Raw genomic sequence first — 23,143 nt, forward strand, 5'->3', positions numbered from 1 at the left:
AAAATGAAAATGTGCACAAATTAACGTTAGTTGTCAAGTACATTGTGTTTTTTTTTTTACGCGTACCGTAATATATTTCACATGATATTGTCTTTGAACAGATTTGTTCTACAGAAAAATCTGTTTTTAATTTTCCAAATACTTTAGACACTCCTGTGATAATTTGCATGTTAATTAAACATAAAGCTAATATAAATATAATGTTTTTTCTTCTGTTTTAAAGGGAGCAGTGAAGATGGGGAAAGAGAGTGAATCACCATACTACTGCCAACACTGAGCAGCACTGACAGACACTTATTTATTTTTGTTTATTTTCTTTTTTTATCGAGGAGATAAAAGGGGTATCGAGATATCGAGGTTTTGATCTCTTTGGAAACCGTTTTTGGATCCCCTTAAAGACAGTGCCTCTTAATGTCAGCAAACACTTCAGAGCAGCCCTTTCGAAAGGGCCCCAGAAGAAGAAAAAAATCATGTGGAAATGACTAAAATACAATAGGAAATACAAACTAAAATTAAGCGTATTATAAATGAAACAGAGTTTGGATGGAGCTGCTTAGTTTATATGGACCTACTGGAAACTGACTGTGACTGTTTACAACATCAGATACTGTATTTTTGGAAAGTGTTGAAAAGACGCTAAAGGTATCACTGCATCAAAAATTGAATGAGCAAAATGTAACAAAACTAAACTGAACTGATTTTTACTGTGAAATATCAATGCAGTGTTGTTTGTCTATAAAAGGAGGAGTTTTAAAAAGGAGAGGTTATTTAAGTGTTTTTATGACTAAAATGAAGTTCACGACACACAGCTGCCTTGTGTTTGTCACCTGCCTGAGAGTAGCATTGTGTTATGGTGACATGGCATTCTGAAACCACTTTCATGATTTTATTAATAATCACACATCATTATTATTATCGATTCTCTTTCTTCATGATTTGTATGCTTAGTGTTTTAGATCATTTTGTTATTTATTGACTTATTCAGTGCTTCAATTTAAATCAGTTTGCACGAGGCAAATGATTTGTCATTCTTTGCTATTTCCCTGTTCATAGCAGAAATCATGTTTCACAGTTTGACTTTGAATATCTGCAGTTAAATCCATAAACTAATAACAAAAAAAGATTCCTTTTTTTTTTTTTATAGTGAAGTTTTAACATGCAGTAGAAAAGTAGAAAAACTCAAAATAATCTCAAAAATAAATATTAAACCATATGTAATTCACAACCTATTATGTAATGGAGGATTTGATGATTTGACATGTATTTAATGATGTATTTAGGGTGACTACTGGTGAAGAGGGACACTTAAACTCAAGCATCATCATTAATATATTGTAGCCATTTGGATCATATTATAAAAAATGATTACAAATGATCAGAAAGTGTTCCAATTTACCGGTATTCACCCTATTAAATGATGCTGTACATGCTTGCTACCTTTGAAGATTGAAGTCAGGTTGTATTATGATCAGGGTGTTAATCATATACTTAAGAGTGTTATTTATTAGTCAACATGTTTTATATTTCCTTGAACTTTGAAGAACAGATCAATGCTTTTCAGCATTGCAAGCCGCAACGCTTAATAGACTGTCGTGTCTAGTTGTTGGACTTTATAAAAATGGACTAACAGGAACAATTTAAACTGCTGAACAAAATGGACATATGATATTGTGATTTTTTTTTCTCATATGGTTGGGAAACAACAAATTGGACGTGATCAAGGAGGACGAGCCTGCTGATGTGACTGAGAACCGTGTACAGTACGGAGGGACTCGATGCTACCTGCACACTTCTGTGCGTCCGGCCATGCATAAATCTCAATACGCTACTCTCAATATGTTCTGTTCGTTTGCCTGTGAAGGCTTTATTCTATGTAATCGTCTAGCTTAGATTGAACTAGACAACAGTCTGTACTATTTTTGTATTTGATTCAACAATTTTAAACTGCTGAAAGATCAAATGGGCACATAGAAGGTAAAGGGAAAAGATGTGTTTTCTGCCAAAGAAATGTATCAGTCGATGTGGCACAAGCCGGATTTGCGTCCTGTAAGTTATTCTGATTCAGAGCGGTGGATTCACAGATTTTTCTTGGGGAATTTGCCCTTACGATGGTTTTGAGTCACAGTATAGTGTTAAGCGAGAGTGTATGTAATTCTGTTCCTCAAATGTGTCACAAATTTAGTGAGAAAAATAAAACGATTCTGTTTGACGGTTCTCTCTTGCAGTTTTTGTTGTTTTAATGTATAACTTTAATTACAACACATTAAAAGTAGATTCAACATATGTAATATTTCATATTGATGTTTTAGCAGGATAAATAAGAAACATACACAGGTAACCTTCACTTTTATACAACTGGCTGTTTTATTAGTCTTTCTACTCATTATTTCTTTAATATGACACACACACGTGCAAAAACAAAGAAAATGGATGAAAATACATGCAGGTGGAAAAATATCTAATTCCGAAATGGGCTACCAAGTGGATCATACAAATTCTCTGTATAGTCATACTCAATTTTTCCATTCTCACTCTGTTCACACACAATATTTACATCATATACATACAGTATAAGAACAGTATAATGGTTCCCAACCCTGATCCTAGAGGCACCTCAACCCTGCACATTTTGCATGTCTCCTTTCTCTGACACACCAATTTCAGGTCTTGGAGTCTCTACTAATGAGCTGATGACCTGAATCATGTGTGTTTGATTAAGGAGACATGCAAAACAGTGTTGGGGTGCCTCTAGGACCAGGGTTGGGAACCACTGCTATTCAGTCTTCATAAACACTGAGTATTGCTACATCTTTTCATTTGGAAGTTTATCTACTCTGGAAAACGTTTTCTGGTGCTGTTTGGTACATACCATTTGGTACATAAAACCCTCAGTTCACAAGTTTGTGTGCCCATGTAATCTTAGCATTAGTGGTAAACGGACTTGGCTTGATGTCCGCAATGGAGGGCTCAGAGAGACTATTCTACTCGAACTCTGATAGCCCCCCTATAGACAGAAGGATAAATGAATTAAATATGCATAAAGGAGGAGATGGGGAGGTGGAGGGATGCCGAAAGAACTAAAAGCGGAAATGGTAAGAGGCTGTTTTTATACTCTGATATTAATTGGAAGATTAGATGGGCGTACTCCTCCCGAAATTACGTTAATAACTTCACTTTGTGGCACGCATGTAGAAGAATGAATGAGGGAATAAGTGAGAGTGAAGTTGTTTGTGTGGCAATGTCGAAGGCGTGAGTGTGGTTATTAAGAAAGTATGAATACCGAGTGGGTTTGTTTGTAAAAATATATATAAAAAAATTACAAAACAGATGAGGGAGGAGGCTGTGTTTGTAGAATTGTAATAGACAATTTAATAGAGATACAAAAAAAGAGAAGAGAATAGCTTTAAGATCTATCCTCTAGGCCCTTTTATGGTATCTGCAAAAATGATATTAAAAAGTGAAATTTTGAAAAAGAATCTAAAAGAATCTGGTCACTATTACCCTTTAGGAAAGGCTGCAGATCTTGGCTGTTTGCTACTAAAAGTGCAGATTACAATAAATGAAAAAGAAATAGAAATTTCACCATCTTTAACGAATCACCCTTCATTAGTTAAATATGTTCATGACACTTGATGTGTGGTTTTCTTTTTCTGAGGACTACGAAAGTAAAACATTTAGCAGATTTTGCAAAACATTTCTTTACCTTACAATAAATACTCCAAAAGGAGAAAATAGTAGGGCTGTTGTATAAGTCTTCTGAAACCATGATTCAAGTTACATTTAAGTCATTATTGACCAAAAAAAACTGACATGAACAAGCACCAGAATCATGACAGTGATATGAAATTACAATCTCTACGGTAAAATCTATAAATCTTAGTACATATATCATATAAAATGTGTTTATATCAAGTGTTCAAATGTCAATTCAAAACAAGTTGTCTCTCTTTTTTGGAGGCTGAACCTTGATTCAAACTGCAGAAGACCCTAATCAAATGTATGGTAGCAGGAGGGCAGCAGATTTCTACAGATCCTTACATTTATGTCTTGAATGAGACAAAAACGCATAGAAAAGAATCATGCTTATATTTTTTTATCGTTTGAGTAGTTTTCCTCAATGGACCAAACAGATGTCTTCTAAAAAATAAAAAGCTCTTACTAAATGTATTTACATTTGTATATTTTTATATATACAAAAAAGGTTTCTTCCAGTCATAGATAGAAATCAAGCTTAAAATGGATCATCAGCTAGTAGCAATGGCAATACTTGAATGATCAGAAGCTCAGAGCATTGCCTTCTGTTGCTTTGACTGAGGATTGTGGGTAATTTGATGTAAGAAGGTTCTGTACAGTAGCTCTAGTCCATGTGGCCTGCAAAAATGTGTTTGAAATATTGATGTCCTAATAAGGGAGTCGAGATCCAAGGTCTTCTGTTATAATCAGTTTGGGTTTCTGCTTGCTGTTGAAATTGCTTTGTCTTTGGCGAGATGTGAGCGCAAATGTGGTGAATTGGAGAGGATCCGTCACTCTATAAAAAAAAAAAATACAAACCATAACATCATATAACGGACAGACGTGCTGTTTTTTCTAAGCATGCTTAAAAGTTATTACCAAAATCTTGGACAATATAGCATGCAGCATGAATTTGAAAAAGCAGGTTTGAAGCCTAACGTTTGAGGGAATAAAAATGGAAGGAATGGAAATTTGAGATTATTCGTGCTGATTGTAATTCAACTTCAGTCTCTTCCCTGCGTCATTTACGCACCCGTGGCTCACAAAAGATTAATTTCATAGTCACTATATTGACAGTCATGTCAGGAAAGATCACATCCTATTCTGCATTCAAATATGAAATTGTACATGTAAATTGAATTCTTTAGAAAGCTGGAGCTTTATCACAGACTGAGGAGGAAAGAACCTGAAACTGAAGTAAAATCAGCCCTTGTTATAATCGAGTTTGACGTGCTATACATAATATGCAGAGACCCAAAAAGCATTTTGAACACTAATGACTGAATAATTGTACAACCATCAAGTATCACAATATATTTTTATACCATATTTTTATATATATAAAAAAAACTTTGCTTAAAAAAAAAAATACTACTTGCTTTGATATATTTAATGCAATGACATTTAGATTTATAAGCATTGGAATACTTTTTGGGCCCGTTTTATTATTTGAAGATTTCCATTTGAAATTAAGATATTCAATGATGTCAAAAGCATGCAATTTTCTTTCAGTTTTTTCCCTATACATTAAAATTATAAATGGTCATAGAGATAAAACTGCATGGTTTACTCACTCAAAAGCGTTCAAATTCAGGAACCACACTGAAAAAATGAGAAAAGGCCTGGAATTTGACTATTTGCCTTATTTAATGTAAATAATGTAATGAAACTATACTATAAATGGTAAATAATCAGTAGCCACTTTCACAGAAAATGGTACAAGATTGTCAACTTCAGATGGACAACCCAAAGGAAATCAACTTTTACAATGAATTGAACATCAGTTCAGCAGATTGACATGTGATAGTTTTAAAAATGCTTCAAATTATGGGATCAAATACATTTGTTAGATTTTTTTGGAATGTTTGTCTAGTGTTGTTAAAAATGGGCAATTATAAAATAGCACTGTAAAACGCATTAAAAAAAAAAACTACCATTTTTGCAAGAATTTGTAAATATTTATTATTGAATTTGGTTCATCATTTGGCAGTATTTATTCTTTAAAAAGTACTAAAAATTCATGAATTTTTTTTTTTTACAATTCTTCTCCCCAATTTTGTGCCCATGTACATTAAATATAATGCAGTAGTATTTTAGTATGCTATTCTGAACATTTCATTGACGTATAATTAAAAACCTGACCAAGTTTAATAGGAGTAAAATGAGTAGCACAGTGAAAGCTGTGTTCAAGATGAAGAATGCAATAAAATTACATTTCAGATTGATAGTGTCTGCAGTGATCAATCTGAGCATTAGGACAACCACAAAAACTGCACAGATATTAAGATTGAAAGAATCATCAGCTGACAATTACAGATCAATTTAGAGACAAATGAATTAAATTGTTGACAATCTCATATTCTATTCATGGCAAGTCAATAACCATAAAGTCATCGATGTGAATCATAAAAATTCAAGCTAAGAAATGACTACACCGCTTTAATCTGAAGAAATGTTTATTTATCTTTTCAAGAGTAGAAAGTCACATGGTCATTACACGGTTCTGGTGTCGCCCGATATACATGCATATTGGAGTGTATATACTTTGCTGTACAATTATTGTACTTTCTCTCCTTTTACATCCAAAATGTGGGCATTCCAGAAGAAAACGACATATATATCATGACCGAGGTGGAGCTCTCTCTGAGTGTGGCGGCTGTACCATAGCCTTTACTCTAGTGCAGAAAGAAGAAACACTGGCACTGGCTTCCAGTCCTTGACACCTTACTGCTTTTGTCTCTAAATTCATCAAAACAGAGATGGAGAGTGTTGGCAGAGCTACAGCAAGACGTTGGTTTAGTTACACACAGAAAAAGACAAACAGTGCAAAAGCAAACAGAAATCTATAGCCGGAGGAGAGACAGACAGACACAAAGAACCTGGCAGGATCTTTGGTGAAGGAAAACATGAGAAAAGTGAAAGCAAGTGTACAATCTGGACGTCTCCACGCATACTTTGTGGTAATAATGAAGGTGCTTTTTATTTAATTGTGCATCACCTTCATGTACAACAATAAATCGACTTTTCAAGTACAATACAGATAAAATATAGAGCGGTGCACCTTTAAACAATTACCAGACCAAACAAGCAATGTGGTGTTTCTGTCACATCAGAGAAACATTGTCTCTTTTATAGCTTAATCATAAGCATTTTGTTTCTATGAAAAAGGCTATTTCAAAGCATTTAATCAGTTCCCTTTCATTACAACACTGGAACTAAAAGACTTCAGCTTTCACACCTGTGAAAAAGGCTAAAAAACTCACACAAGTGGTGTGTAAGTGTATTATAAGCATAAAATATCATGTTTAAATTGATACTAAACAAAAAAAGGATGGTATCAAATTTGATTATTGCTGTTTTTACATATGTTTCGAATCTAAAAGCTGTACAGGAATCCACAGGGATCTTGTTGAACCAAATTAAACAATGCATCTATGTCAAAGAAAAAAAATCAGAAATACGCATGTTTACAATTTAACATTCAATTATCAGTTATAGTATTTACACATATTGTGTGCTATGTACAAGGCACTGGATCACATGGATTATATTAAGACTTGGCACATCATTAATATGGATATCGCTGAAACGACCGCAACACAAAGAGCAAAAATGGATGGTTCAGATTCTAAAATCTGTTGGGATGAGCTAAATTTGAGATGTTTCTTGGCAACCGTAAATGGCCTAGACTAAAACTATGTTGTTTATTCCTTTCTGATTTTATTCATACAAGCAATGAGCCGCTCGTTACCAGTGATTTACTGTACCATGGTTAAGAGGGATACACCTCTCATCTGTGGTGAAATCACTAACACTCTGCTTCTCACTGCTTATTGCTTCACTCGTGAATGGTGATGAGATATGGATATGTAAAGGTACCAGTTGTCTTTTCTTTCATGCATGAACCATGAATTCCAGAAACAACCCATTTATGTCATTTATATTTAAACAATTTGTTCCAATTCAACCTCTAGGCTTTCAATCTCAATCTTCACTTGAGACTCTGGGAATGTCAAGTATGTACTGCATATCAGAATTCACCGTCCTGCTCTGCAACACTTGACGCATTTAGAAAACAGATACTTCATTGAAGGGACTCCAGGTGAGATATTACAAGATTACAGAGACCTTTACATCAGCAATATAAGCAATGAAATGGAAACACACTGAAAGTTGTGGATAATTAATTACATCAGTTTTGTTCGATCGAACAATGTAAAAGGAATAATTAAAAAACACCTGAATATGTAGAGATTTTTTTTAAATATGCAAACTTACCAATGTACAGAATACGGTCTTTCTCAGCTGAGTTTCATTATTAACAGTCGTTTATACTTGGATAAACCCACCGGTATTGTTACAAACAATAAATTTAATCATATTACCACATTGGTTTCATTTAAGATTTTTTTTGTTCAACAAAAATTTTTTGATTCACTTGCCTTCATGTTGTTTCAAACCTATACAACTTTTCTTTCTTCCACAGAAACAAAAAAATAACAAACAAGAAATTTAGATTTCTGAGCTGCTCTCTTCCCTCAAGTGAATGGGGACCAGTTCCTGTCAAACTCCAAAATGACCAAAGAAAAAAAAGAGAAAAAAAAAAGCATTTTGTTCAGAGAAAATCTGATCACCATTCACTTTAGAAAAAGAAGGTAAAAAAACAACAACACGACTTCGATCTCATAAATAAGTCTTTTTGTGTTCCATAGAAGAAAATAATATAATAAAATCATGTAAACTATTCCTTTAAATCCGTGGACCCCTGGATGGCAAAAGTTATGCATTTATACATTGTTGACATGTACATGCATGAAAGACAGGCAAGAGATACATAAAGACAATTAACATGTTTACTGAAGTAAGTTCAACATCCTTATGATAGGAGCGTATAATGAGGAAGGTCAACATGGAATACTCAGCATTCCGGTTTCGTTAGGCTGCTTCCAACTGGGATAAAATAGGGGAACTAGAAGGTGGGAAGGGTGGATCTATCCTCTTCCTCTGAGGGTGGAGTGAAGGGGGATGGATTGTTGAGAGATAAAGGAAGAGAGGGCAGTGTGTGGGGACGGAGGGGAGGGTGGTGTCTGTGTGTTTGTCTGTCCTCTCACACTGTCGAAATCAATTTGCCCTCCGAACTGTGGAACAAAGAGAGGGAGATGCTGCCAGGTTGGCTTTGGACACAGACACATTGAAGCACAAAGAGCATAAAGCACTGATGTTCAAGGAATAGTTCACCCATAAATGAAAATGGTCATAATTTACTCACACGTTCCAAACCTTTTTTTCCCCAGGTTCATTGAACGAGGACGGCAACTTATCGGGCAAAAGCACCATAAAAGAATAAATATTAGTCCATTCGACTTGTGCACTATACTGCAAGTGTTGGATCCAATTATGTCAACTTTGGGTGAGAAACGGATGGAAATTTACGCTGTGCATTGATAACCTTTCCCGTCAGAGTTGAACTCAAGAACAAGATCAGTCAGATTCATTGAATAGGGTTCATGAGATTTATGAATATATAGGAAATATAGTTTTTTGAACTTTTTTCTGTGGTCCAAGGAAGGAAGGATGTCCTTTTGTAATGACATAAGGGTGAGTAAAAGATAACTGTTTCATTTTTGAGTGAACTATCCCTTTAATGTTACTACTAATACTAATCTCTATTAATGCACATTACAAAGATGTGATGGGCTGCATTTTCTACAAGTCACGTGTGTGGTGTGGTTCAGAAATAAATTGTAAACAATTCAAGCGTGTTCTAATTAGAAAAAGCTTTAAAACCGACCCACACACATGTATTGTGAAAATGGAGCCTATTGTTCTAAATGCATCATGGGAGTCAAATCTAAATGGTGTGTACAGCAAGATATAAAGTGAACTACAAGTATTGAAAATATTGGGGGTAGCATGTGAAAAACTGCTTCTCATGAGTTTCCCTACAGAAATGAAAGTTGGAACAAAAGATACTAAAAGACTAATTAAGACAAACACACATGGACAGCAAAAGCAAGAATGGAATGGGAACTTAAAATATTTTAAAATATTTAATCTATACCTACTTTAAATTGTGATGCTAAAGGAATTTGGAATAAAAGCTGGGAATGGTCTTCCCCATAGATGACCCAGAAAGGTTTATTTATTTATTTTTATATAGCGACGTCACACAAGGTGCTTTGTACAATACAAAAAAAAAAAAAGTTCATTCAAATTGATAAAGTATGGCTATGTTCAAGAGAGTAGGTATGGCTCTCATCTATGGGAAAATACCAAACACGACTGACTACAGTACATTATTGCGAGGTTTATGAAACCCATTTAAACAATCAGAGGTTTCTCCCTTGTTCAACATGGGTTTAGGTGCCGTTTGGTCACCCGCCCACCTTATGTTTGGGCTAGACCTTCAGAAACGTCAGTTATGTTCGTCTGTTCCGGCTGCAGGTCAAGCAAACAAGACTTTTTTGCTTGCCATAGTCAAAATTCAAAATATGTGGGATTTTTAAATTCAAACAAAACCAGAGAAGAATAAGTCAAATAAAAATAAAACAAAGAAAGAACTTACAGACAAACTAAAATGCTTTTTAAAATACTGTTTCTGTTCAGTTGGCATATGAGTAAGTGAAAATTTAGGTCTTACCTCGTTTGGAATCGAGAATCGTACTCCTCCAACCCTTGCTGTGAAGAAAAAGAGAACATCTTTTAGTCGCCTACTTTTCCTCCAATGTCCAGTAGATGGCAGTAGAAGAATGCATAACACTTATGAACTGCAGTATTGATGATAGTTAAAGCATCTTTGAAAAAGGAATAAAAAAGGAGGTTATTGAGTACATCCTGAACCGGAACAATGGGAGGAACCAACTGAGCACTGACTTTAGGAGAACAGAGAAACACAACAGCCATACATGTCTTTTTTTCCAAGCAAAACTTAATAAATATTGAATGCACTAAGGAGGGGACCCGGGGGTAATGATGAGAGAGTTGAGATGAGATGTTTGTTGCTGGCTTTGTTACATAACAAAGCCCTACTTCAGATATATTTCGATGCTGCTCCAAAAGTATTTGCAGGCTTACTCATACATATTTAAGTCTGTAATGCCATTGCAAGTATAATTATTTCAGTGAAGTGTAGTATACAAACATGTTTTTCATTCAAACCATTCTCAAAAATGAATGATGGTTTTAGATGCCAAAGACAAACCCTAGAATTTGTTTGTTTGTAGCACCATGCCAGCTATTTTCCTGGTGAAATCCAGGTTGTAATATTGAAACATACATCTGAATAATAGCTTAAATGTTCTAAGTCTGCTGTATGTATCTGTACCTGTATAAAAATGTATTTAATTTAAAGTGAAGACCTCCACAGACAAATACCCGCTCTCTCACTGCAGTCGTTTCTCTTTGTTCCCACCCCAAACCCATCTATTTGTAAATGTCTCAAAATGGCCTCTCAAAGGGAAGTTTAATCAAACAGGACAGGTCTTTTCTAATGTGGGCTCAGGCTGCTAAAATAACACATGGTCACAGGTGGAAACTGATCTCGGTTTAGGGTAATGTCCTGGAACGTCCTCTATGCGGTTAGCTGGAGATTGGGCTGCATTAATCGAACTGTCGCCCCGCTATATTTCAGCATGTCTGATAAATGTCTACGTAAGGTGATTTAATACTTCAATACTATTAATATTTTTATAGAAAGCTATATTAATATCTCCATACATCTGTCAAGGTTAATCATTGTGTATTGGATGTAGAATGACACTGCATTAAGAATAGGCAGGATGTGTGCGTGTGTGTGTGTGTGTGTGTGTGTGTGTGTGTGTGCATAGCCTACTTGTGAGAATCCTGGCACTGCCACGCTGTATGGTCTCTGTCGGCTGTGTTGTGTGCTCTGCTGCTGGGCGAGGAAGCGTGTGGGCATGCCGTAATCAGGTGTCGGCAACGCCATCTCTCTCTCCAGAAGATTTCCTGTGCTGCTGCTCCTGTTATGCTGCAAACTACAAACACACACATATATGCGCTATTAACGTGATTTCATTTCTGTAACGTGACATTTCTGAAAAATGTCGGACTTTATTTTATCCATTGGGAAGACTGGATCAAGAAAGTGGGCGTTGTGTATTAGAATGGAGCCAAATGTAATGCACAATTGCTAAAATTTGACCTAAATAGCTAATTATAGCATTATGCCAATGTTAACATCACCCAAGTGACATTAGTAAAAGGGAAAATTGTGTCAGAGGAAGAGCAAGACATTTTATTTTGAATTTACAAAGGCTTTTCCCTTTGGAATAACATGCACCGATGAATCAATCACAACAAGACTATGAATGTGCATGAATAAAGTAAACAAGGTCAGGTTCGTCAACGTTAAAGCCTTTCTCAATTGCATGCTTTATGGTGTTAAGCAGCTCATGACCGTAGTTATCTAAATGCATTTCATAGGTTGTGCCAGCACAATATTAAATGGCATTTAAACATTGAAAGGGCTTTCGTAAAGTCATTAATATTCAAACAAACTCACCTGACATGGAGTTTATTGCTGTCTGGTTCAGGAATCACGCGGGTGTAGGAGAACGGGAACCAGCCTCTCCTGATAGGACACATACAACGTGGAATTGGAAGCAGTTTCTCTGGTTCATCAAATTCTTAAATTAAAAATGTTTTTGTTTTTCTGTATATATGAGCAAATTTTGCTGTGAAGTTAACCACAAGACACGTACATTCTATTTTTCTCATTTTCGCCGTAGTGCCAGCCGTCCCGGGCTTCAGGCACCAACAGTGTGATGATGTCTCCTTCCGTAAAGCTGAGGAGTGTGCTGTTGTCTCCGGCGGCATGAGAGAAGAGGGCCTGAACGCGTGTCCGTCCATTTCTCTCCAGCCCAGCTGCCATCGAGCTAGACCTGGGGAGGGTCTGTGTCTCTGCTGGGGTCAGAGATTAGAAATGCATAGTGAGCAATTTTTTATAACTATGCAAGAAGAAAAATGACAGAAAAATTACGTACATTTCATTCAAAACGTATCGTAAAATCCAATAGACTTACCTAATATTTATGTATATGTTTGTTGTATTTTTGCATTTAGAATAATCGTTTTAACATACTAACTAAACTATTGGAATCAGTTTAGTCAAAATGTTTATTTGCTGCATGTGAGAAGGACCTCTTGAGTTGCTCCCTTCAAATCGGTCACCTTATAAGGTAGCTCAGTACATTTAGGAACATTTTTAAAATTCCACCTAAAGGTCGTGAACGCCACTCATTAAGAACTTCGTTTCCGCTCCTTAAAAATACTTCCCTCAAAGAGTAACTATACCCTTCACCTATTTTCTATCCATTTTTAAAGCTGTCCTCTCTTTTCCCACGTGCTCTGCCCTGTTTTCATTTCCAGCAGTGTTTGCCCAGTTATTGTCCACTCACTAGAGAAATACTCACTACTTTCTCAAGGAGAGAGTGAGAGAGATACGCACAGGTGCACAGACACTGACACAGCTATAAATACAGATGGCGGATTATTAAGTCGTATAGAGATGCTGGGTATTGAATAAACAGCACTGAAATCTTCCAGATGTCATGATCAGAGAGTTACAGTTTGCATTGTCAAGTTAAGTTCCTTAACTTACCCAAAGTATTCTTGGGCTTTACAGGCGCAACCTTGCGGACAGGCAGGGTGTTAGAGAAGGTCTCTCCACCGTGCCTGTGGGCCGGTTTCTCGTGTGCGGCTCTGGTCTCCATCCAGCGTTGGTAGTCTTCTCCCCCATGGACCCCTGAGCCATTTACCACGGGAACACCATCTACTCCCATCATCCTCTGCAAGATGCAATTCACATTTTTAGTTTTTTTTTACAATTAAGACACCTAGTTTACATGTATACTTGAATACATGCATTTTTTTCTCCAAGTAAAATAAAAAATACCATCAAGCATTAGTCACACTACTTCCGAATGAGATTTAAATGAATGTGCTTCCTTATAAGATGCAGCTTTTTTTTTGTACACAGTTTTAACCATTTGTGTCTTGATATACTGAAAAGCATTGAAATCTCTCCCATGTAAATCATAGATTTGGTTCTATGATGGAAAGAACTTGCACTTATGCCGTTTGCCACTTTAAATGCTCAAGCTCTTTAAAACAGAATGGATTCTCATTGGCTGTCAATATTTTTTATGGTTTATTATTAACTGGGAAAAAAAAAAATTGAAAGCGATTCCAATGATGCCATTCCTCCATGCGGTTATAATTATGGTTGTGGTGTGGACTAATATTCTTTAAAATGCAGAATAATGGTTACTGCACTGTGATAAACTGTAAACTAAAGAGAGCTATAAGTGCCAGCAGGTTTCTGATTATTCTTTTCACAGCATTGTGGTCATTATGGAACTGTATTTTAATGACTTTATATCCATCTATACTAAATTTGAGAACTCTCTCATGGCTATGAGTGCGCCCCCTACTCTTCCAAACACCCTCAGGACGCAATTATACACATCATTAATGCAACCATTTACAAATTCTCTTGCTGCAGTTAAGACACTGTATCATTTTGTGGCTCACTTTTTTTTTTTTTTTTATTTGGGTTGGACTGGGATTCTAACTCACCGTCTGTTGGCTCCCCATGAGAGCCGCGAGTTCAGGTGGCACAGGAAGTGGCTTGGCCCCAGGGATGGGGTCTGAGATGGTCAGGCTAGATTTAGAGGTGTGGTGGACACTGGGTCCCAGCATCCCCGTCGCTCCTGAGCCCATTTGCTGAGCTAGAAGCATTGCCCGCTCTGGGAGTTTATTTGGGTCGGCACATGCTTGTTGCCACAATGGGATCTTTTGCGTCAGCAAGTCTCTGCCCTAAAAACAAATACAGTGCCACAACTAGTATTAGCACCTAGCATAAGTGATGTAAGCTTTACACACCTGTGAGTGAATAATTTAGATTAGTCTACAAAACCCATGTTGGCAAATCAAGGATAACAGACCAAATATAGACTCTCTCTCTGTGAATATAAAGCTGAGGTTTCAGGGGTGAGCTCTTCAGTTGATGGACTGATAGGGAGAGGGAATGCGATAAAGTGTGATAAAGTGACCCCTCCTCACCTCACGTTCCTCTGAAGCTCTGAGACATCCCTCTCTATCCTGACAACCTCCCCTCCCTGTAGGTTGAAGCCTGAAATAGCCTCATTACACTGCCCTATGCACAGGCAGTGAGCCTGGCTGAGCTCTACGACCAGTAGCTGTAAGAGAGATGAGGAACGCCTGGAGACCTCTGAATGTAGAGCACAGGAAGTGCAACTTTATCTTTGGACTCTTTTCTGTAATACAGATCATCTGAGCAGTACATGAATGCTTATTTAAAAAACTGAAGATCCAAATTTCAAAGAGATGTGACAAATGAAAAGTTAATCAACAATTTGACGTGTTGCAACATTTTTAGTTGTTTTTATTTAAAGGGATAGTTCACCTAAAACTTACACTAAAGGTTATGCTAAAAATCTACCTGCATCCTCCACCAAATATTGGTTTAGTGCAAAGTTCCTTTAACATAAGTGTGGTAAATGCACTACACATTGCATTGGGTGAAAGGTCTTCTAAATGCCTACAGCCTTGTAACATGTCAAAATCTTTTTTCCCCCCTCACTCTCCTTCGCTCTGTACTTATAATACCTCCATAGTCTGTTTTTGGCTGGCACAGGTCAGTACTACTGATCCCCTACGGTCCTTTTCTAAGTCACAACCACATACCACCCTACCCAAAGCAATTATCACCTGACTGCCTGTCTGAGCACCTGCAGGCTGCGTCACGACCTTATTGGGTTCATAAAAGCAAAAACACAAACACTCTTTAGGAGTGGAAACTGGCAAATCTTAGTCACCGTGAAATTAAAATGGACAATTCTTATTTTTATGGAATATTGCAATGTTTATTATAAATTAAATATCCGTAATACATATTTTTTTAAATCTAAAATTAACTGCCCTTGTGATTAAAAAATAAATACAAATTCCCCTCTCCTTCACTAAGTCATCTCTTCTCTGATGATGTGTGCACCGACGCAAAGGGTGGGACAACAACCTGTCACTCACATGAGATCGCATGATTTTGCTAACGACAACAGTCCAATCGCTTCCTAATGGACAAAATCTAGTCCAACCTTAAATTTTTTAAGAAGCCATTTCACTCACGTCACAATAGAAAAAGAAAAGATGAACGCAGTTTCCGTTTCATCCGGACTTTATGCTGATCCAAAAGTTTCAAGAGTAACAGGACAGATCATGTATAGTCATAAGATTCAGTAGTCTTATTAAACTACTGCCAACCTGAAGCATCTGCGATTTTAACATTGTTTTGAAAGGAGTTCTGTGATTATTTACTCAGACACATTTTGTTCCAAACCTGTATGACTTACTTTCCTTGATTAAACACTAATGTATACTAATATTAAAGACCCTACACGTCTTGTCTCTAGTTCAAACCCCTCAAAGAGTAATGCACTTGATCTCAAGTTGGCTAAAAGCATATGCTAAATCTTGCTAATAGGCAGTTAGCAATGGTCTCTGAATTGCATTTGTATGAAAAGGCATCACACAAATGCAATTCAGAGACCACTACTAACTGCCTATTAGTTCCCAAGAAATCTGTGAATCCTTCAAACTTGCAAATTTCATTAGGTGTTTAAAAGGTTTCTTTTCAATGTCCTTCCCAGTGGTAAAATCTCTTAGTCATCTGAGCATGAGAGAGTTTTTATACTCTCTTTGTTCCTTCTGCCCTCAGTTTCAGACGAGTGAGTAAGTATCAAGTACCAGGACTGTTGTGGGTGACGGTGTTAAGATCCAGCCATGACAAACTCTGGCAGATGGTCAGTTTTTTTTCACGTCACTTCGCTCTTCCTGTTGTAACAAAAGTGGATAATAAAGTAGTACTATGTAGAATAGACTCCAATTAAATTTTCCACTGTGAGGTATTGCCTCTTTGTCTTTGTCTAAAATGTTTTTGCAGTTGCCAGCAGAGAAATTTCTTCAGTATGAGTCTTCCTACACACATACTGTACATGAAAACAGTGATTATCGTCTGAACAGTCTGTTCTTGTAAAAGTGGGCCACTCTCTGCCTGGCCCTCCCTTTTTCTTCTGCTTCTCTTGCCATCATTGCTCCCAACGCTCTGTCTATCACCAACTCTGAAGCGTGGGCGTCACAGTAGAGGAGTGAATCTCGCTTACGCGGGAATGACTGGTCTTCTTCTGCATGCTGGTGAATCCACCAGATACCACCAGATATCTGCTCTATTTTTGTTTAGTGTGAATGTAATGTTCTAAAAAGAATAATCATCCTTCACACTTGTGTTTTATATATTGGTGACACCACCTTGATTAAATCTCTTTGATACAATAGATAAGCAATCGAATGTAGTCTTGGTTATAAATCATTTTGCATTGTATACAAAACACAATTGTACAGCACAGGCATTAGTGCATTTTGGACCCAAACTAAGAAACTTTCTCAAAATACACAGTAAAGCACATTCTCTAGCAAGCATGGCGGAATGATCATCACTGAAATGGAATGAATGACTGACTAAATGGGATTTGGGAGCAGAAACAACTGAAAACAAAGTATGGAGTTGTCCAAGTATATAATTTATGGATACTTATAATTTATAGTATATGATCTGTATTAATACATTACATGACTGATGGTTAAAGACAACATGTAATCAAAACTTATATCTTTTGACATAAACAAGGCTTTATCAATTTAACTGACCAAGTCATCCAACCAAATATTTATTAATGATTAAATATGTCATATTGCGAGAGCTAAATGTGTTGTAAATGGCATTTCATGTTGTCTTTAACACATTTAAATGTGCAAATAATGGCTAAAATGCATGCTTAACACAATTTTTATTTCAATTAACTGAATTTCAGTGTTTCTGCGACCCAAAGTTTCTTCAGCATGACGTGAAATCTCACCTTGATGTGGTAGGTGTTGCTCGTTTTGGCCACTGCACATTGACGGTCAACAAGGAAGCAATACCTCCGTCTCTCTTCGGACAGGGCGTTCTTGTAGCTCTCAGAGATGTAGTTATCCAGCTCATTTTGTTTGCTGCTGATGGTCTCGACGTACTGAGGGACAGGGAAGGTGGCGTGAAGCAGACATAAAAAAAAAATGACAAACAATGTCCCAGTTTGACGCAGCCTGATGTAGTGATGGCCATGCTACGAGAAACCGTACATTTCAAATGACAAACATGTAGGCTTGCTGTTACTCTCATTGTATGAAAGCAAATGGGAATGCTAAAGCTCAATGATCCATAGCATGCAAAGCTGTTGAGGGCTGAATTTAACTGGCCTATTTGGTTTGATCAGAGAATCCAAGTAACAAAGAAGGTCATGTTCATAATTTAATTGAATAAAGTAAAAAAATTTTTTAAATAAAATGATAGAACATCCAACTCAAGTATGTATCACAACATAACAGCTACCAAAGCTGCTGCCTCTGTAAAGATTGCGCCACAGCCAAAACATCATCTAACAAGGACATACACCTTGTAGGAACTGGATGTAATCCAAACTGCACACACACAGTGACACTCTTCGTAAGGTTATTCAACCTGTGTAGGTATCGTGGTATCACAGTGAGTTATGCTGATTCTTCCCACCAAGTGTTAATGAACAAGGCTGGAATCACTGTTTGCAAGTCTATTATTAGTCTCAAGTTAGAAAAGGTCATTGCATCATGCAAAAATGTGTTATGGGTTCACAGTGATGTATGAAAGTGTACAATATGTTCACCCAGACTCTCGGTCTTTGTGTTTCATGGGTTTTGTGCCTTGCACAACTGAAATGAATAAAGCAATGCTTCATCCAGAGTTTAAAACTCATTTGGAACACATCTGGTCTTAGACACCAGCACCAAAACACATAGTTTTGTAGGTTTAGTTGCTCTAATGTACATCAGATAGACTTGTTTGTAATTCTTTATCATTAAACTCATGTGGGGAAAAATGTGAGAGATGAAAGAGGGGAAAAAACAATGAAATGAAGAGATACTAAAAATGCCTCAGCATTGACTATGAAACAGATGTTAGACTGATCAAAGGTGACTTTGATTTTGTCAAAGACTTCTACATGGCTAAACATTCATATAGAATATAAAGAATCCTTAAAAAAAAAATAATCACACTTTCCACAAACACATTCAGCAGCACACCTGTTTTAAATAATGTTAATAAATGGGTCACCAAATAAGCATATTAGAATGATTTCTAAAGCATCATTTGACACTGAAGACTGGAGTAATGGCTGCTAAAAATTCAGCTTTGCCATCACAGGAATAAATAACATAAAATATATTAAAAGTACGAAACAGTAATAAATTGTAATAATATTTTATAAATTGTATATATTTTTGTTGTACATGTTTTTGTATATATATATATATATATATATATATATATATATTTGGAATATTACTGTTTTCTTGTATTTTAATCAAATAAGTAATTTAATTTTTTTTTATTAATATTTTTCAACTGTCGTCGTAGCCCACATCCGCATGTAGACTGCGTGTTTTGTGCGCTAATGGATCAGATATGACGTCTGTCTTATTCTTTTTGGATAATGACAGCACTATACTGCAGGATCTTCATTGTACTTAATGACCCATGGTCAAGACCCCTTTTCTGCTCCTATTAAATGTTCTTTCAGTGTCTGAGTCATGAAGAGTACATTTACATTTACAGTTCATGTACAAGCCACACGCTAAGATTAAATGTTGAGGTCCAGCGAGTGCACTTACACAACTGAAGACATAGAACCAGTGCAAGTCTGTTGCCAGGTACAAGTACAAAAATATGTTGTTGCACAGGCAATACTCAAATGTATCATGTATTTCTGCATCTTACAATTACCAAAATGACCCTACACTAGTTAGTCCGCACATTCAGTAGCAAATGCTGGTAGTAATTTGCTTTATTTTACCTACTTGTTGGATGAAAACCAATGTTTTTTCTATCAGCTTTGATAGATATTTACTGCAATATGGCCTGAGGCAACAGAGGTTCAGCATATGATTTATTTAAATGACTAAACTGCATGAACTATATTTGGACCATCAGATATTACAAATAAAGGAGCATGGCAAAAAACCCAACATCTATATTTACAATCTCCCAGTGATTCAGGTAATGGACAGGCAGCATGATTAGCATGACGTTAAGTACCATTTGTGAAGTGGCTGACATGATCATACTCAACTAAGCAACAGTAAACATTGTCAGGCTAAAAACACTGCATTCAACAGGTTTACATACTAGAATTGGTAAATAGTGTGTTGTATGCTGCAGTGTGTTGCCATATGGCTCAGTTTGGTGGGGTATGGCTAAATGGCATCAGAAATCATATTTAGATCGAAATTTCTGCACTACGTGCCTTTTAGTTTGGTATCCAAGGAGAATACTAATGTATACACACATATACGCACAAAAATGACATGGGACCATATCCTACACTACTGCAGCCTGAAATCATAAGTGACACTCCAGTTCAAATCAATCTGCCTGCCCTCTGGTTGGTCTCATTTTAACACGTGCTGAATATGAATGTAGGATATGACTGAAATGCGCCATCATTTCTGTGCATTGATTCCTCAGGGAAAAAAAAGAGAAATGAGTGCATTACATTGGTCACGGTATTAATATTGGCATCAGTTCTGCGGGGGATCTGGAACAGACCTGCATTTCTCTCTAGTAATCAGGAAAATCAGGAGAAAACCGAAACAACAGTGTTTCTTATATAAAACGAAATTAACAATTGTGAAAAATGTTATATGAAAGAAATGTTATATATATATATATATATATATATATATATATATATATATACATATAAATGATTTGGAGTAAGATTATTAAAAAATACTATTTCCGTCTTTCTACTTCAAAATTTCACATTTAATTCACTGTGCTACTTGCTGTTTCTTAGTAATTATTTATGAAATTTACTAGCAATTTCTAAGTGAATTATTTTAAAAGAAATCCTTCACCACTTTTTTCAATGTACAAGTGAATTTATGCAATAATACATTATAGAGTATGAAAAATTTATATTACTTTTGAGATTGCAAATATTAAATTTTTTAATCATTTTATTTAAAAGATTAAAGACATTATATGTTCAATATCTCTAAAACATTATCCATAAAAATCTCTAAAATAGGTTAATATATGGCACCGCTATTCACACCTTTGAAAGATCTGCTCATGCCATCTCTAAAACCAGACTCTCCGCAGCATGACGCACAGCAGGGACCATGAACCCCACATGTAAAATTCATCCACGGTTCATACTGAGCCGCTAAGTGGAATGAACACATACACACACCTATAAATAATTGACAAAAGCTATTACAGAAAAAAATTACATTCAAAGAAATCTGACATTTTAGAAATCTCATGAGAGAGTTGCCACATGTCGGGAACCATGGGAAGGGTTTACACATACACAGTGTTTTCTCAAGGGTAAATCTAAGATTTCACAACTAGTAAACCGCTAAAAATAAATAAATAAATAAATAAAAATCCTGGGGATTGTCTGGGGTGTATGAGCTGAGGCCAGAGACGTATTAACTTACATCTCAAATTTTATTTATTTATTTTTCCTGAAGCCCCGTGCAACCCAGAGCTGTGAGGCACAAGCTAAAATAACAATCAGAATGTGATTTCCAGCTGTTTTTTAAATGCACTTCCCACATCAGCGCCGCGCACTTTTGACCTTTGATCAAAAGTCAAGAAAACAAGTGCATCTGAGCCTCTGTTTCTGCTTGGCACTGAATCTGTCAAGGTTCATGTAAGGCCAAGATTTAAAACATAAAACAGCTTGTACAGAACATGCAGTAGAATTCAAATAATCTAGCGTTATATTATATTTTATATAAATAAAAACAATATCACGTAATTACCAGATGAAAGAACACCAGAATATTTTTTCCTAATTGTAATTTTCCAGACTGTTTTAATTGAAGTTTTCAAAATGTAGCCAAACAACATGAAGCAGCTTCATTTCTTTCAATTACAGTTCAATAAATTCCTTTTCCTGTCATTCCATTTTAAATTTCTCGACTCAAACTCGACTTCCTGTTGAGCACAACTGAATTCAAATTTACACTAATGGACTCAAAGGAAGCAAATTTTTAAGTGATGGATTTTGGCCAACCCTGATACAGAATAACAAATCAATCATCTCTGATGTTTGGTTCACTCTGATCCTCCTACACTTTTGTTTTGTTTACCCCGGAACAGGAAGTTCACATAATTCATTTAAACAACCCACTCACCTTCCTTCTGTGTTTTCTTTTATACACACCTGTGGAGTGTGTCTAACAAGCAAGCAGAGCCCACAGCGTTTTATGCAACAACGCGTTCCTACGCCACTATGAGGAGCACACCTACTGCTAATGGCATGAACTGACCCCAGGTCAGCCCACAGCATAACACTCCCACTTCCCCCTGACCTCACACCTGGTGACGACGGTGGTGAGAGGCGTACATTCAAAACAAACAGCAGCCCCGACAAATCAGCCCCCATATAACGAGGCCTCGATGAACAAAACACAAGGACACCACACACAATGAAACCCACACAAAACAAGTACAATATTGTATGAAAGGACTTCAGCCAAACAGAGTGGGATTTTCTTTAGCACCTAAAGAGCCAAACAGACTAAAACTGGAATATTTTGTTCTGTGTTCACAGCCTATTGTCTGATTCAGTGCAATGCAGGAGCAAAATGAGCAGCAGCATATCAGATTATAAAAATACACCTTTATCCAGAAATATTTATAAACCCTGTAAACTACCATGTGTGAAAAATTATTGTAAAGATTTTAATAGACTCTGAAAAAAGCTTGTGGATAACCATGTTGTCGGTAAATGTTTTTTAAATTAGTCTTTTGACTGTCAAAAAATTTTCTTGTCATAAATCAAACTGTAATTGCAGCAAAGCAAAAATATGTTGTAAATCTTGTGTGAATAGCCATCAGCACTGTAGCCAATGATAAAGTTTTAACATTCATGCTCATGTTTAATTTTCTTATTCTCTCTCAAGTGTGTTCAAAGGTGTATGTTTAAACACTGAAGAGAGAAACAGAGGGATTTATAGAGATTATTTATAGAAACAGGGATTTAGGAATTCCCACAATATTTCATCCCAGCATGAAGTCTCAGTTGGATGTTACAAACTGCACAAACAAGTTCAATGCTCAAGTTCTGGAGCATCCCAATCTACCGCCAAACTCAGAATGCACAGACATTACATTTTCAAGACTTGAATTGATTTATGCTCATCTTCTGTACACTGAGAGAAATTTTAAAGAAATAGTTCATCCAAAAATAAATTCTCTCATCATTTACTCAGCCTCATGTTGTTC

General features: G+C 36.3%; 2 protein-coding genes across 14 annotated transcripts in view; one reads left to right on the forward strand and one right to left on the reverse strand.

Moving 5' to 3' along the window:
• The window catches only part of aatkb (apoptosis-associated tyrosine kinase b), a 70,301-nt gene extending 68,087 nt beyond the window's left edge, over positions 1 to 2,214 (forward strand). For all 5 annotated transcript variants that reach the window (XM_058793802.1, XM_058793801.1, XM_058793804.1 and 2 more), the window contains one exon: positions 224 to 2,214. In XM_058793802.1, coding sequence (XP_058649785.1) covers positions 224 to 252 — 29 coding nt within the window. In that variant the 3' untranslated portion in view covers positions 253 to 2,214. The remainder of the gene's footprint in view (positions 1 to 223) is intronic.
• A 470-nt stretch (positions 2,215 to 2,684) lies between these two features.
• The window catches only part of baiap2b (BAR/IMD domain containing adaptor protein 2b), a 55,694-nt gene continuing 35,235 nt past the window's right edge, over positions 2,685 to 23,143 (reverse strand). For 3 of the 9 annotated variants that reach the window (XM_058793836.1, XM_058793834.1, XM_058793833.1), the window contains 8 exons: positions 17,688 to 17,840; positions 14,329 to 14,568; positions 13,352 to 13,538; positions 12,453 to 12,654; positions 12,254 to 12,322; positions 11,564 to 11,726; positions 10,373 to 10,410; positions 2,685 to 4,528 (listed from right to left, as the gene is read on the reverse strand). In XM_058793836.1, the coding sequence (XP_058649819.1) occupies positions 4,402 to 4,528; positions 10,373 to 10,410; positions 11,564 to 11,726; positions 12,254 to 12,322; positions 12,453 to 12,654; positions 13,352 to 13,538; positions 14,329 to 14,568; positions 17,688 to 17,840 (1,179 nt within the window). In that variant the 3' untranslated portion in view covers positions 2,685 to 4,401. Of the gene's footprint in view, positions 4,529 to 5,306; positions 5,335 to 6,170; positions 8,871 to 10,118; positions 10,171 to 10,372; positions 10,411 to 11,563; positions 11,727 to 12,253; positions 12,323 to 12,452; positions 12,655 to 13,351; positions 13,539 to 14,328; positions 14,569 to 17,687; positions 17,841 to 23,143 lie in introns of those variants that run through there. The other 6 variants (XR_009273701.1, XM_058793838.1, XM_058793837.1 and 3 more) reach the window with 6 other exon arrangements.

Source organism: Onychostoma macrolepis, chromosome 12, assembly GCF_012432095.1.
Source record: "Onychostoma macrolepis isolate SWU-2019 chromosome 12, ASM1243209v1, whole genome shotgun sequence".
Taxonomy (NCBI): Eukaryota; Metazoa; Chordata; class Actinopteri; order Cypriniformes; family Cyprinidae; genus Onychostoma; species Onychostoma macrolepis.